The 16614-nt window shown below is 37.7% G+C and overlaps 1 protein-coding gene across 9 annotated transcripts in view; it reads left to right on the top strand.

The window, feature by feature from the left end:
* The window catches only part of ANK2 (ankyrin 2), a 203607-nt gene that overhangs the window by 130073 nt on the left and 56920 nt on the right, over positions 1-16614 (top strand). For all 9 annotated transcript variants that reach the window (XM_075501226.1, XM_075501225.1, XM_075501222.1 and 6 more), the window contains 3 exons: positions 1104-1248; positions 6660-6762; positions 7385-7488. In XM_075501226.1, coding sequence (XP_075357341.1) covers positions 1104-1248; positions 6660-6762; positions 7385-7488 — 352 coding nt within the window. The remainder of the gene's footprint in view (positions 1-1103; positions 1249-6659; positions 6763-7384; positions 7489-16614) is intronic.

The raw sequence follows: 16614 nt of genomic DNA, 5'->3' as shown, positions 1-16614 counted from the left end.
TGAATTACTGCACCTGGAACGTGTAGCCCCTGAAGACTGTTCTGTATAACGGTTGCAGTCTCCTTCATGTAACTGAGCTTCGGGTTCTTGACATTTGCCCACGCAGCGTAGAAAATGAGGAATTTTGAAGATGTCGGTGGCCTAGGTTCATGTTCTGCGGTTCCGTGGGCCACACCAAGCTTCTGGCAGGCTCGTACAGTAGTAATTAACCATGGGGAAAGTGATTGAAACCTTCAGGCAGAAACTGCGGAGAGAAACCATGTTGCAAATGGGAATGAAAAGAAACATCTACATGTTGCTTGGCAATGTAATCTGTTTTGTTAGTCTGCTGGGGAAAAGCAGACCGTGACTTCATATGGACAGAATTTCCTGGGGAAAAGAATTTTGGACCCCCCAAAAAAGTAAACCCTGTTATTCAGAGTATACGCAAAAAGGTTACTAGGTCAGATAACCAATGATCATTTAAGCTTTGATTCATTATGAATTACTTTTCTGATTAATGATGATTACCATCTATGCATGTGAGTTTATTTCCAGTTTCTGGATATTGCCGTGTTTTAGAAATGAGAATTTTTATGCTTATCACCCAAGGATGTTGGAACATGGGTGAGACAGCCTCATATGATGTGGAGTTTGGACAATGGAATGTTTAAATTAGGATTTGCAACTGTCAGGCATAAAGCCACAGAAAACATCTTTTCAGCTGAAAACACATAGCTTAGTCAAGTAAGTGGTTATATTTAATCATAAACTGTCAGGGTGTGATACAGTATAGCTGTGGCCAGAGAGCTAAAATGGATAAAGGAATAGGGAGATCATGCTTTAGAGAGTAGCAAAGAAATTTGCCCCTTACCAGTATGTCCAACAGCAAAAATTAGATTAAGTCTAATTGATTAATCACCTTGATTTCAATTTTTTTTTCCTAAATCTTGCTTGATGTGCCAGTTTCATTAAATAGATTAATTGCTTGTGGTTTGCAGTGTTTCCTGAGTGGAAAATGCCTTCCTGTTTATTGTGCCATCCAGCTGTTAGATCCCAACATGTAAATGAAATTAAACTTGTGTGTGTGCTTATCTCTTATCCGTTCTGTGATTGCTTTAAAGGTGATGACACAATGACAGGAGATGGAGGAGAGTACCTTAGGCCAGAAGACCTCAGAGAACTAGGAGATGACTCTTTACCAAGCAGCCAGTTCTTAGATGGTATGAACTACCTAAGGTACAGCTTGGAAGGAGGACGATCTGACAGGTATTTGCCTGGACACATATCTTTTCTTATGATAATTCTGCACACATTTTGTTATAAATGTTTGAAATCCCTTTCTCGGGGCCTTTAACTCAAGGGAGACATGGGATGCACTTGTCAACATTTCTTTTTTAGGTATGTCAGTGTGGCAGTTGCCACTGTAAGAGGAAAGTGTGGTCAGGAGGAATATTTCCTGACCAGTCCAGAAATGAATACATTTGGCACTAATACTGTGCTCAGAGTCTAGTGAGGAATTTGTTTGTGATTCTTATTTGGTTCTTGAAAAGGCATTTCTTGCTTTATTGTCTTTGTGGTCAGGCAAAGGAAGAAGAGTCTAGCTGTCTATGGAAAGGGCTTATGAATCGTCCCCATCTCCTCCTGTCATGAGTCAGGGGATGGGTGGGTAGGTGGACAGGGTGTTTTAGCATTGGGTGAGCTGACTTTTTGGAGTAGTTTGCTGACTATAGATATAAAGGAAAGGAGCAATGGACTTGGTAATTCCTCATTGGATTGGCAGAGAGTATATTGTCAGCAAGCACATTGACTCTTTCTGTTTCGTCATGGTTGAATTAATAGGAAAGAGAATAATTTTCCTTCTACTGGCACAGCACAGTATTTATGTTGAAAATAAAAAAAAGTACATTAGAAAAAAAAAAAGTGTGTTCAGTCCAGAAAACTTACTGATTTGCTTATATCTAAAAAGTTGAACTTAAGCCTAGATGTATTTGTGGAATAACAATGCCTGTAGCTTTAATCTTTTTCTTTTAATTTAGAGGTTGTCACTATAGTCTACAAAAAATAGGGAGTTCCCTTTTCAGAATGAGAGCTTTCACTAGTGAGCATAAGTGTAGACTCAAGCTGGCAGATTAACACCCACAGTTCTAGTTTAGAATAGGCTACCCAGGCATTCCTGTTTGAAAATGACAATGTCTAGTGTAAATCAGTAATGTCTCCAGACTTACTGCCTTTAGAATTGGGGTTCACTACAGGGGGGGAAAAAAAAGGTTGAGATCTTGGCAACAGAAAGAATTTTTAACCTATCTCATTTTCCAGTCTTGATTGTAATTCTGGCAGCATTTCCGAAGCTCAGTGAAATCAGTAGGATCCATTCTGTTTACTTCAGTAGGCTCTGAATTGCTCCTGCAAGACAAGATGTCAGGAAACAGTTCGGTTTGCCTCACAGCATGTGTAAATCCCTCATCATTCAGGTTTTATAAGCTTGGAGCCTTTGTTGGTTTTTAGACAGCTCCAGTGAATCCACTGAAAACAAAGTGACTGTGTGGCTTTTACGTCTCACAGGATGTTTATGAACTACATCAGAATGCTTAAAAATCAAAACCTTTTATCATGGGCTTTCAATGGTAACAAAGTTTTGTGGGTTTTTTTTTTAATTGTAAGATGTTGTATAGAAATGGTTGTGCAGGCTAGTGTTAAGCCAGTTTCTGCTCCCATTTAGAATATTTTAGCTTTTAATTACTTTCCATGGATTTCAGTAGATTTTCACTGGCATGTAATCGATGTGTTTTATTTTGTGTTGTATGAAAATTATTTCACATCCTGTATTAAGCATGATTATATTGAAATGAAGCAAAATGATAAAGGGAGAAAGAATGAAAGAAAAAAGTACATCTTTCTAACTCCATGGTCTCATTTTCTGTCAGTCAAGTTACTGGTGGTAAGAATTTTCACAGAGACTGCTTAAATTATTTTGCTTTTGCTTTAATGTGATTTCCATTGCATTATACTGACTTTGTTTTTTCAAGAAATTCAGTAAAGCAAAATAGTATTAGCAGTCTAGACTCATGTAAACTTATGCATTAAACAATTTGATTTAAAAACATAGCTTTTTCTTTTGTAACCATCTTCCCTATTTATTTTATTTCTCTCTCCCCTTCATTCTTTTTCATATGCTTTCATTAGCACCATGCCCAGGTAGGTATTACATAGCATGAAAACATGTTGTCCCTCTGTGCTTTTATGGCACCTGTCTCTGTTCATCCATTTTGGAGGCCTGCTGTATGCCGGAAAGTTGATTTGGAGAACCAAATGAACGATGCTGCTGTTGGAGATAGTTATAGTCTCAAATGAGTATGATATGTAGTGGTGAATACTGATCCAACAGTACTCTGTCTAGAAAGGTCACAGTGTGACATAGCTACTGTCCCACAGAAACTTTCCTGATTCCTGTAAAGATACTGTTAGCAAGGATCAGGGAAGCTGCACTAGATCACAACAGCTGGTAGGTGTCCTTCTGTCACCATGCTGCTGGGAAGGTTAGCCATTTTCCTTCTCTATGTGGAGAAACGGTGCTAGAATGAAAAATAAAGAGAATGGACTACACTAGCTGGATTCTCCCTCTGGATATTGAGAGCCAGAACTGGTTCGGGCCATATCAGATCACCAGTATTTGAAAAGTCTCTGTTTCATTGTAAGTCCCTTCTGCCTTTCTGGTCTATGACATGTGTGAGGAAGGCTTTCAGTCTTTAAAGAGAAATGTTTTCAAGGCTGATTTATACAGTTTTCAACGATACCAGGTTCTTTTTCCAGCTTCTGAAACAACATTTACTTCCCACAACAACAGATACACTCAACTGGACTAGAGATTGCTAGAGCTCTGTCTAGGCTGGCAAGCGGATGTGTACCACAATGTGGTCTCCCAGTCATCCAGATTAGAAACTTGGCTAGAGTATGCTGCTCTTATTTTCTGGATACCACCTGGGCTTTATTCAGGGCTTAGAAGAGGTGGAGGATACATGCTTGTGCATTACCTAACACGGGCAAGACACACTCTTATGTTCAGGAGCTTCGTAGCATTCCTGGGTTCCATGGTTCAGTCTCTGGAGCTGACTAGAGTGCTATTGACCCCACAACCCCTGTGACTTAAGATTTATCAACCAGATTTGGAAAGAATCTAGATATGTAGTATGTAGTATGTAGATATGTAGAATCTAGTATGTAGATATTAGTTTTGTCTCTGTGATTTAGGGTTTTAGTTTTTTACAGGATTCCTGAAGACTTACTACAATAATAAACAATGTTATCTTCAGTGCCACTACACTTCCGTAACTGGGCTGTCATTTCAGTCAGTACCTTTATTTCTGAGTCTCAGAAGCACAGACCTTAACTACTGGTTTGCTCTTCATTTAGTTGGTACAGCACACAGAAGAGGGGCAGTGTCATCTGAACAGTAGTTTTGAAAGCAAGTGTAGTAGGAAATTTAAACTTCTATTTACTGCAGATCTCAGTCAGGCTTGCGCATACCTTGCCTGTAGATCAAGTCCATACCCTCAATGTATTGGATATTTACTGGAGCTTACATGCAGTTAGTACGTAGTGGATATGTACTGGGCTACTTGTAGTGGTGGTAGTAGCAGTGCCGGGTACTTGCAGGAGAATATGGACAAAATCACCATACAGGTAACCAGTCAAGTCTAGTACATACTTCCTTTCATTCAGTATCTGTCCAGGACATGACATGAGCTGAATAGCAGAACCTACAACTTGGATGGCGAACCTCTTACAAGCATTGCATGCCGCAGCAAAGCGATTCTGGAAGTGTCCAACATTGAAATGAATAAAGGATAATGATGGCAAATGGGATCTGCTACTGAGGCTTATTTTTCAACCAAAGAACAAATGTTCACTGAAGTACTCGTGTTATGAACAAGCAAGGTGTACTCTGGCTACCCAGTTCATGGTTAAATTGGTTTTGGTTATAATGTTTCAATTTGGTTAAATGTTTAACCAAAATACCCTTCGGTCAAGATTCCCTTTCACAATTTTTTTCTGAAATGTTATATGCAGACAGTTGGGGTGAGCTTCTGTCCCTGTTGAAATTTTGTTGGTTGTTTTAATGGAATCAGAGTTTTATTCCAGAAATACATCATTCCAATAATACCACCCTTACATGTCTCACCTCTTCCACTTGTCTGGGTGAAAGACATTTCATGACATGTAAGAGAGATTATTTATTGTTGGTTTGTTTTTTTCTCAAGACTTCCCTAAGACTGATACTTGTGTAATACCTATCTTTGCTTTCAGTTTTGTACAATCCATCTAGTATGATAAATAGGCCATTGGTATAAGTCAATGATCAATAGCATCGGTTATTCTTCAGTGTCATGTATTTCTAATAAAAAGAAGATAACCATTTGCTTCTGAAAATGGATCAAAAAAATTATTGAGTGAATGTAGCTATTGTTAAAAAAGGCTGACTGGTCTGAATCAGATGGTAAAATACGATTTCCAACAGGATCTGCATTTAAAGCACTTGAATCTCATGTCCATAATGTACACATGACATTTTTATTGCTAACTGCTGAAAATGAATTATCCCTTAAAAATCTATGTGTCTCGATAAATGGCCTATTGTTCTGATCCAGTGTGTTAGTCATTATGAGTACTACTCATGGATGTGTAAGCCATGAAAATAAAACTGCTTCCTTCAGTTATACGTACTGTATTCCGCAAGATACAGAACAACATCACAGAGTACACGTACAACATCTGAAGGTGGTTGATCTGTTTTTAAAAATCGCTATTGTAATAGTGCTGCTAGTAAATATTTAAAGGACAAAACTAGTGCTATTTGGTAGCAGAAACCCCATTTACCTCAGTATGTCCTTCTGTGGTGTCTTATTTGTCTTTTTTTGCTTTTTGCTAGTGGATACTGCAGTTACATTCTGAGCCAGTGCTTGGAAGCAGCTTATTTACTGCCTTGCATCTCTCATTGCTACAGCAACCAGTTTTCTGTAGAGCTGTGTGTACTTACAAAGAAAACAGTGCTCACATTTGGACTGCCTCTCTAAAGATGCTGTTGGCATACAGAGGAAGAATTTTGTTTTACACAGGAGCTTGCGGCTGGCCACAATTCACCTTGCTGTGTGTACCTTCCAGGGGACAATACCAAGCTGACTTATTTACAGTTTTAAGGGGAGAGAATAGATCATAACAAAGCTTCAGAAAGAGTCATTTCAGCTTTTCTTCAGATGTTAGCATTCTGGTTTTCCACAGTGGTTTGCTTGTGTGACGTAGCAGGAGAGAGAACTTCTCCAGAGAGCCTGACTTAAAAGAAATTCATGCTCTTTATTATAAGGAAACTATCATGCCACAAAGCCAAGTATAAAGTATTTGTGAGTATAAAATAAACTGTCATCTAGATTAGTCTCTAGGTTCTGCATTTTGAAGCAAATAAGTCAGTCAAAAGACTTTGTGGCCCTTGGTCAGAAAGGTAGCATAACACAGATTTGTAAAGCTCTGATTTTCCCCCCGTGACTATTATCTACTCCCCCTGGAAGCTGCATCATATTGCTAATAGCACGCTTTTTTCATTCTCCCACTCGATCTATCATGACACCTTTACAACATCATCTGTACTGCTGATATATTGCTATGGCATCCTACCAACCTACCAGCCTGCGATCCTTCAGTTCAGACAGGTCCCACACATTGAGCCATGCCTCCTACCTGAGGGACAGCGCCATGATTGACGATACGGTTGTAATCCCCAGCCAGCAGGTAAGCAGATTCTCTTAAGTTCACTTACTGGTTGGATAAATACAGGAATATACAAAGATTACAGTTTAGATTGTACTAATGATACCATGTCATGTATGCTGCTTTGTTTATTTTAATATAAATCTCTCTAAATTTCATTGATATTTAATGGCATATTATGCTGTGCAATATTAAACTCTATTCCAAAATAAATGGATAAGCTGTGTGAATATAGTACAGGGACTGTCTTTATAATGTTCTCCATTTTAACTGATTTTTCAATGATGCTAACAGCCATTGGGCTAAATATTCGGGTGATCTGATGAACTCAAGGTCATTGTCCTCAAAGATACTATCCTGAAGCATGCTTGTAGTTAAAAAAAAAAAAAATATTTAGGACATGCCACTTCGGTAAATCACAGCATTCATTTCCCTGGGGCCACTGACATACGATTACTTTGAGCAAGTACAAAATGTTACAATAAGGGGTTTCTGGTATCTTAATGCTATTATTACTCCTTTGTTTTCTTTTTAAAAAAAGTTTAAACGCTTTAGGTACAACTATGCAAAATACATGTTGTTATTGTTTGGTTGATTAATTGATTTTATTGTAGTAAAAAGGAGGGCTTTTTTGCTTACCAAGGTAACCACTCTGGCCAAAGAAGCTGAAAGGAATTCATACCGCTTAAGCTGGGGCCCTGAAAACTTGGACAATGTGGCCCTTTCTTCCAGCCCTATTCATTCAGGGTGAGTGTATCAATTAGCATTATACTAAAAAAAGAGAAACAGAATACCTGCAGTGGCAGCAGCTTCAACTAATGCTTAACTAGGAATTATATTTTAATTCTGTGCCTCCTAGAGCTGTCAATAAATTGTTTTGATCTCTTAAGCTCTGACAAGCAAGCAAGCCTGAGTACCAAGACTATCCGCTGAAATCACTGCAAGTCAGTGAATTGATGCCAGTGAGCTTTCAGTCAAATTCAAGAAGAATGAATGAGATACTTGACACATAGAGCCATGCATCTATGTGAATTTTACGGAGAAATAAATACAGTGCCTTTTTAAAGTTAGTAATAATTGAGACCAAGGGCCTAGTCACTCCAGATGGTGAGTACGTCCTATGCTAGTGAAGTAGTTTAGGTAAGCACCAACTCTGGTGACTAAAAAAAGAAACCAAGGATTTTAAATTACATGAACTGTGTAATAGAAAAGCAACCTAAACATCATGTGCGTTACACATATTTGGCCACTATGTTCATGTATTCTCACAACTGACTCTTTGTTAGCATTTGCATTTAGGGGCAAGCTCATTGAAATGAAGTAAGACAGGTCAAAATGCAGGCCCAGCCGAATTCATACGTCCACAGCTTATCCTGGTTGGCCTCAAAATCTGTGACTGCATTAGTTTTAAGTGCTCTTACTTACTGTGGTTTTATTACGTACTAAGTAATTTTATTCTTTACACTGAATTCTACCCTTGTGTCCTGCCGTCAGATTTGATGAGGCACGTGCAGATCAATTCGTAAGAAACTAATGTCATGAAAAAGCATTTAATTTCTGTGTGGCTGCGTTGTACGCAGCATGGCTGGACATCACAAGAAGAAAGATTTTTTTTTTTTTGTTAATCTCAAATGAGTTTGCAACAATCTTACAGTCCGTATCTCTCAAAAAATAATACCGGAGTCCCATTTGGAATGACAGGCAGTCCTGGTCTAGAAGAGGAACAATATTTTCATAACTGCGATTGCAAATTGACTGATTAGTGACATATATGAGAAGTTTGTTTGTTAGCTGGTAGCAGGATATTTGGCTGTGACCAGTGTTGTTTGGATTTGCTTTTCTTGAGCTCTAAAACTAACAAATTAAATGAAAATACTTAATGTGTACAGTATGCGTGTGTGATATATATGTCAGTATGTAAGCTTTAAAATTGTTTTGGTGGTTTATTCTAACCTGAAATAGTTTACAGACTTTTTCCAAAGGATGTATTGCTTTTCACTTAAAGAAAGGTAGGTCTTTCCAGTGATTGCAGAGGATGAACTAAATACTTTCTAGAAGAGTGGCATTTATTTCTTGGATGTGCAATTATTTTGTGTTTTTTCTTTTAAAAAATATTAGTGATATTTAGATCTTTTTGGATGACCAGGATGCTAGCAGTAGGATAAGAATATCTGATTTTAATAGGAGCAACGCTCTCTGCAGCCTTGTATGAAATAGTGACATTTAACACGACACAAATTATGTTCTTCTTTTTATTACATACCAACTAACTTGCCACTAAAAAATGTAATAAAGAAACCTATAATAATGATTACTTAGCCTTTGGAAAAGACTGTACAACACTTCCTTTTTATCTTGCTTAGATTTGTCTGAGTCATTAAGTTATCGTAAACAGTTGGGGTGCATCTTGTTTACATCTCTTTTTAGGAAGATACATTGACTAGTAGAGTTTTGCTTGTAAGACCTTATTTTAAAAGTGAAACAATTGCAGAAGTACTGTGTGCATGATTGTTGCTTTCACTTAGCTGGAACAACAACAGGTATTTGTCGTTTATACCCTTTTTGTCACCTACGCTCTCTTTCATACACAGACACACACTATTACTAGGTTCTTATGAACTAGCAACACTGCTGACATTTCAGGTGCACGCATTGGAGTAGCGTATATCGGTCATGAAAGAAAGCTCTTAGTGTTTGAGAAGAAATCCTATATGAACGTTGTCAGTGGCTTTAAGCAAGGGTGTGGCCTTGGTTTTGCCCAAGACACTGGAAATGTATTGAATTCAGACCGTGTTTTTGTGAAGTAACACATCAGCTAAGTATTGGACAGTAATTTATTTGGCACAGATGATCTTAGTTTTGTATTCTGTGCAATCTGAGAAAAAAATGACATTATTCTCTCCCTGCACTACTTCAGTGGCTAACCCCAAATTGTTGGGTTCTGATCTCCCATTGTAGGGAAGTGTTTCTGTGGATCACAGTGTAACGCCCCCAGGCAAAAGGATAAATTTATAGAGAACTGTTCTCTTGGTGTGGAATTTCACAGGCATATATTTCAGCCTTTGCATAACTAACCAAAACTTCTGCTGTGTCTGAAATTTCAGAAAGGGAAAATGTTTTAACCATCCATTTAAAATTTAAATGTAACTATTGTTTCAATATGTTGATAACTTCATCAGTAAGGGAAGAAAAGCAAGATCTTTGGTCAGAGTCTTTGGCAGCCATTTCGAAAACACGAAAATAATTCTCTCTTAAGAGGTAACACTCTTTTGGTGCTCGCAATCTCAATAAACATCTCCTGGTCATTTTACACAGCTAACAGTTTCTGAATAGTTTCATACATTGGCTGAAGGAAAAAGTATAAATTCCTGCATTTAAACTTCCTTTCAGCATATCAGATTTGCTTCTCCTGATAAAACTGTCAGATCTTACATATTGAACAACGTTAAGGATCTCTGAATATACCAGAAAGTTTGGGTGCTAAATATCCAGTAAGAGTTTTATGGCTTTGCTGATAATATGTATCAGCAAAGGACATTATGTATAATTTCCTGCTGAAGCATTACGAGAGACAGAACTAATGCCTACATAAATGCAAATGCATTTCACAGTTTTAATCTCATACCTCACAATATCCTCTTGTGGAAGAACACGTAGGTTTTCATGAAGTTGGAAGGCAAAAAACCACTGAACTGAAAGATTTCACTTGCAGCATGTAGACATTGCTTGACAGTATCGTATCCTTATGTCTCTATCACCCACAGTAGTTAAGTGTGAACGGTAAAGATAAGGCTGACTAAGACTTTGAAGTATAAATTATGTGCAAAATTATGTTGTTTTCATACCTGGGTTCTGGTGATACAGTGAAAAAAAATTCCACAATTTAGTTGTATAGATTATATTTCTAAGAATTCTACTGACAAATATGTAAAGGTACGGTAGATAAGAAGAGAGACAAATCTGACATATTGTCAGGAACGTGGCACTGCGAGCAAGGAGCTTTGAGTTCACGCTTCGATATTAACTTGCTTTTGTGTTCTAGAGCAAGATCTGTAGCAGCTCTACAGTTTTTCCAGTTCTGATTTGCTCACAGTAAAACTCCTTTTTAATGAAAGATATTGATTTCTTTTATATAATTTGACAAAGAAGTCCCTTTTTGACTAATAGATGATCCAAGTGTTTCAGTACTCGTATCTGACAGAATGAAACAGTTGGGATATTATTAGTGAATTTACCTTTCTGGAAGTTGTTGCTTTCATCAGTGAAAGCTGGATGAGGGAGTGGGCAGCTTGAACTGTGACAAATAATGTGAATTATCATTCTTAGCTGCATGTCTGCAAAAAAGGAGACTGGATCCTTGCTAACAAGGTAAACAAAATATATTTCAAGTGTTGTATTTTGAATCCATAATATTGTTTTCCCCAATGTGAGATTGATTTCCTGGAAATAGTTATGGAAACAGGACCTGGCAGCGACCAGCTGATAGTCATTTCTAAAATCTGAAAGTCTAAATGAGTTCAAATTTTACTGTAACCTTTCTGACCTTTATTCAGAAAGTTACAATAAGGAAAAACAGCAGGTGTGTTTCATTAATAGCAAAGCATTGTTCATGTCAGTGGAAGAAAATGGCAATGGAGATATATATAATCAAAAGCGACATCAGAAAACTAACTGGCCATGTGACACATTACTAAGAGCCCAAACAGGTCAAACTGAAAGTTTGAAATTTGTCATTCTGTAGTGCAGAACAAAAGGAGGACAAGAAACATGTTGAAATGGAAGAAAGTGGAGGACAGAATGTATTGATAGGAAATTTGAAGAAAAGAAAATCATGATTTATTGGGTTATCAGAAGCACTGGCTGGAATTATGTTCAATGCGTTACCCTTTGATATACCATGGTCCAAATGTTAGATGTCGATACCTAAACTGAGCAGCATTTCCCCTAATCTGGTGCTGAAAGATTTACTCAGAATCTAACTGTACATTGTAGGTATCTGACTTCCAGTTTGAGAATGTACGTAGAGAAACCAGATCGCTCTAGCTTTACTGCTGTAGTAGTAGTCACCATTTGTAACCAAGGATCTTTATGTAGGCTTATTTTCCATACTCACTCCTACCTTCTCACATGTAATGAATATGCATATATATGTATATGTTCATGTGTTTAATTTAGAAATCTGTTTCATTTTTCCAGTATTTCATTTAACTCATTCTTTTTTTCCCTTTCTTTTCCTTTTTGATGTTAAATCATCTATTCTATTGCAGATGCTCTTCTCCATGTCTTGATCATGACAACAGCAGGTGAACTTCTGCATAATTTCTTTCTTTAATACATTGCACTTCTCACCCACCCTATTTATCCTCCTCTCTTACCTCACTTCAGGATGCTTTAGTGTTTTGATAGTGCACGTCAGCCAAGAGAAAAAAAAGTCTACTCTGACTAGCAGTAATAGTTACGCATGGCCCTATTTCTCTTCTTGTACAGTAAGTGTCCACTTTCTCCCTTCTGCTACGTCCTCTATAAGAAAAGAATAGTGGACACATAATAAGTCCACTGCAAAAAAATGTTAACAAAGCTCCTTATACATTACTAGATTGTTTCAACCATTCATTTAGTTAACAAGACATTTTCTCTGTTAATGGCATGGTTTAATAGTATTAAAAGGAAGGAAAAAAACCCCACAAATAATCCAACACAAACCACTGTAGGTAGGTTTAGTTTCAACTGTTAGATTACTAAGTGGGCCTTTTCTCACTTGTCTATATAAAGAATATTGCAGAACCGCTCCCTAGGCCATGTTTTCCAAACTGTGCCACCATATTGAAACTAGTAGAATAACAGCACAGAGCCAGTATATTTAATTTTTCATGCCACATGCATTTTTTTGTGTGTGTGACCTCGGTTGATCAGTGGTTGAATCACTGGCATATTGCATCCTGCACAGAACACCTGAAGCGGTACCTTCCCAAAGGAGATTTTCTTCACTTGGCAAACTGAGTGTTTATTGGCACAATACCTCTTCATCTCCTTTGACATAACCGTGGAAAGGTGAAAATCTTCTTAAATATTCAGCTGTGCAAAATTATTAAGTGGCTAAATGAAAACCCAAACTACAAACCCGTATTTTTAGGTCATGTCACTCAGTCTCTCTGTAGTTGACTAATGCAGTGAAGAGAATGTTACCGTAAGTTAACACTCTCATGGTTTCCGGAGTAGGATCATGTTTTTTGTCCTCCTGGAATGTGTATTTTGCCTTGTTTATGTATGGCATAGTTGCAGCCTGATGGAAAGCACACTGAGGCAGTTGAATGACTTGCTGTTGACTTCAGCGGGAGCTGGATCAAGGCCTTTTTTCTTAATTTCAGACTCTCTATCAGTTTTCCTTCTCCAGCTGAACACTTTACAATGGCTGAAGCACCCTGATTGTTTCTGCTTCTTCACACTGCGACTAACACTGAATGCTGCTATCTCCTTGTTTCCCAGTTTCTTTTAAAAATTAAGATAATGTACGCAGAAATGTTCTTAAATGTGTCTACAATGGATGTGCTCTAGTTTGAGCTTTTTATTGTTTCCTGCTACCTGATGAGAGCATGTGTGCCTGGCCGAGCTAGTTTGAAAGAATAATCATACCTGAACTGACCGTATGAAAGTGGTGGTGTATTGATTTTGCCTATTCTGGTTTTGCGTGTTCAAAGAACTATTGCCTGTTCCAGAAAGACACTTCACGTTGCTAGGTTTGCATGGCTCTTCAAATGATTCTGCAGAATGAGAAGTGCGTTTGAGTGCCAACATGCTTGCATTCGCAGCCACCTGAAACTGTGACTCTTCTGCGCAGCTATTGACATAACAGTGATTCTTCGCAAATCACACAATAAGTATCTTCTTCCACCCCCCAGTGTTGACACATCCATTTTTAATTTTATTTGTTCATCCTGCTGTTATCTTTCAAATGAGCATAGATACAGAATAAAACCAAGTTAATTCCATATGAATAAAATCAGCCAAGGCAATAACGCAGGCTCAGATCTGAAATACAAATCTTTCATGAAAATACACCACAACTTTTTGTCCTTGTAAGGTGGATAAATCCAGTCCATATATATCGTCTGTGTTTTGTTCAAGTGGAGCCATTAGAAAACCCATTGCTGTTTGCTCTGCTCTCTGTAGAAGGCATGGAAACAGCCTGAAAGATATAGGGGCCGTTTATATAGGTCCTCAACCAGAAGCATGCTGTAGACAACATTATTTGATATAGTTACCTTTCATATGGCAAGTATGTAGTTTTTAATTGCTCTAAAATTAAAGAGAATGAAATGGTGTCTGTAATTTATGAGTAAGTATTGCTAAATTAGAGGAGGATGGATGATGCTTGATCTAACTGCTAACCATGTGTTTGACAGAAGTATGTATGGACTCCCCTGCAGTCTCTAACTTATTCCTAGAAAAGAATTGCTTTTGTTCTTTATTTTTTCTTAAAAAAAAAAAAAAATCCTAATTTTCCCTTCATTCTCTTTAAAAGAGAGAAGGCAATGATTTCCCAAAACCTAATTTGTTTCATTGATTTGGCTATTATATTGGACTGCTGCCTTGCTAAATCTCAGGAAAGCTCGGTATCGATCCAATTTGCAAGACTTGTCAGGGTCGCATGTTTGTGTCATGCATCATTTCTAACTGAACCTTTAAAACCTGCAGAAAATGAAACTTGCTCAAAGACTCTCTTAGTACTGAGAAAGATCGTCTCATTGTTGCCCTAGTCACCCTTGACATACAAATTTTGACTTTGCTGCTTTAACCCATAATCTGCTTTGATTTTGAATCATCACTTAATTGACATTTAAGTTCTTCCCATGGGTTGCCAAGGTAAACTGAAGTCAGTCCTAAAGAAGGATGCTTCCCCTATATAGAGTTATTATAGGAAGGACATTTAAAACATGTTCTGAAATAGACTTTTGCTGATGGAAAGCACATGTAATTTTGATGCACTGCTTGATCAATCAGTTCACTTATTTTGGCCACCTTTGTTTTTAATGGCTCACAAGAATGTTTTCCTACTTATCAGCTGTCCAAAAGTTTTTTCCTATTTATATTGTTTTCCTTCTTCTCAGTTTTACCTCATTTCTCCTAACTGTAGTTAGTCCCTGCTAAGGTTTTCCTTCCCCTATTATGCCATTTTTAACCCCTTCTGAAAATTGTAGCTATTATATCTCCATGGAGTTCCTGTAAGTTATTTTGGTTTCTTTTACATTTTCTTTAGTTTTTAATATTATAATAAATTCTCATAGAAGCATGTAAGGAACATTTATCAGCCTGATTTTTTTGGGATGCCTCCTTTCTTCTCCTCTTCTAGCGATAACCTGTAAGAGCTTTCTGATTCCCTTTAATCCCTTTTATTAACATTTTTTTTTCTTTCCTTTTTTTCCTCTTGAACTCTTCACAGCCATTTGTGTTTCTCTTTAATGAGCCCTCTCCTCTTCATTCTCTGTACATAGGTGGTTGGTAGTGCTCGTAGTAGTGCTTCCTGCAACTGGCACATGGAGTAAGCTCTGAGTTCCTTAGCCAACAGTCACTTTTTGCACCGTCCAGTTAGGATGAGCAGAGGGTGCCCAGTGCCCTTTGCAGGAGGAGGATCTTACAAAGTTTTAAGTCAGAGCAGATGGATGCAAAGATTGAACGGGTACCTCTCAGGGGGGGTAGAGCAAAGTGCTGTCTCTCTGCGTGCAGTAAGAGAAGCACCCCCGCACCTAAGCTTCAGGGAGTATGTATGATGTCAGGGTTATTTATCTGCTAGTATTATGTTTTATTTTCTTTTTGACCATGGGAATTTATAAGGAAAAGGTACCGCTTCCCAGAGTGATGGCTTAATCTGCCAATTATTCCTGCTAGTTCTGTTTGTTCGTGTGAGTACACTATCTTCCTCAGTCTTGTCACTTAACAACATCTGATAAAAGAAACATTAGGGAGAGGAAAGATAATCTGTGTGTGTGGGGGCAGCAAAATAATCAATTTGCGTTTTACATTTCCTTTATATTAGTCATACAATTTTTTCACTTTCCTAAACGCACATTTCAGAAAGCATGTTTTATGTCATGCATTAGTTTTGTATGAATTATTTGTATATTGATATACACAGTCCTTCAAAAGGGCAAAACTTTGCCAGTCCTGGAACAGTAATGTCACCATCCAGATGCCCTATTATGTAGCAAACAGGCAGAAAAAGAGGCTGCTATGATTCAGAAAATGCTTTGTTATGAATTATGTGCTTGACTTGATTGCATATCCAAAATTATGTGAAATGTGCTGATTTAAAAAAAAAAAAAAGAGATGAAAAGAAATTGGATTAAATAAGTGGATGAAAAGATGAAGGTTGGGAAATAAACAGGGAGGTACGGCGAAAAAGAATGTGTTTTTACATTCTGTGTCAGCTCTGCAAATCCTGCATCAGTGTACTATCCTTTCAGACTTCTATGCCACGGCTCTGGAGCTGAGGAATTTTCCCCTTCAGGTTCTTTCTTTTGCACTATATTCATGCTAGTTCTCCAAAATTTGTTTTCCGGAAATTTCATAGGAGTATATATCTGATTTTGTGGACCGGCTCCTCCATATTTAGTTTGATAATCGGCACTAATCTTTCTATGCTGTCCTCATACTAGTCTGTGTTTGCCTGGATTTGCTGTCCGGCAGTTGAAGGGTACTTGCAGTCTCTTAGGCGGTTTCAGACTCATCCAGAAGTTGCAGAACCCTTCAGGAATCTCTCATTTCATCTGGGGGTCTGTTTCAGTGTTATGGCACAAATCTGGGTTTTGGTGTATACTTGCCAGATTGTGTCTCATTATTTAGTAAACACATTAGATCTTCTTTATGACAGAAACA

Source organism: Mycteria americana, chromosome 4 (genome assembly GCF_035582795.1).
Source record: "Mycteria americana isolate JAX WOST 10 ecotype Jacksonville Zoo and Gardens chromosome 4, USCA_MyAme_1.0, whole genome shotgun sequence".
NCBI lineage: Eukaryota > Metazoa > Chordata > Aves > Ciconiiformes > Ciconiidae > Mycteria > Mycteria americana.
The sequence above is the reverse complement of the archived record's forward strand: the minus strand, read 5'-3'. Positions and strand labels throughout refer to the sequence as shown.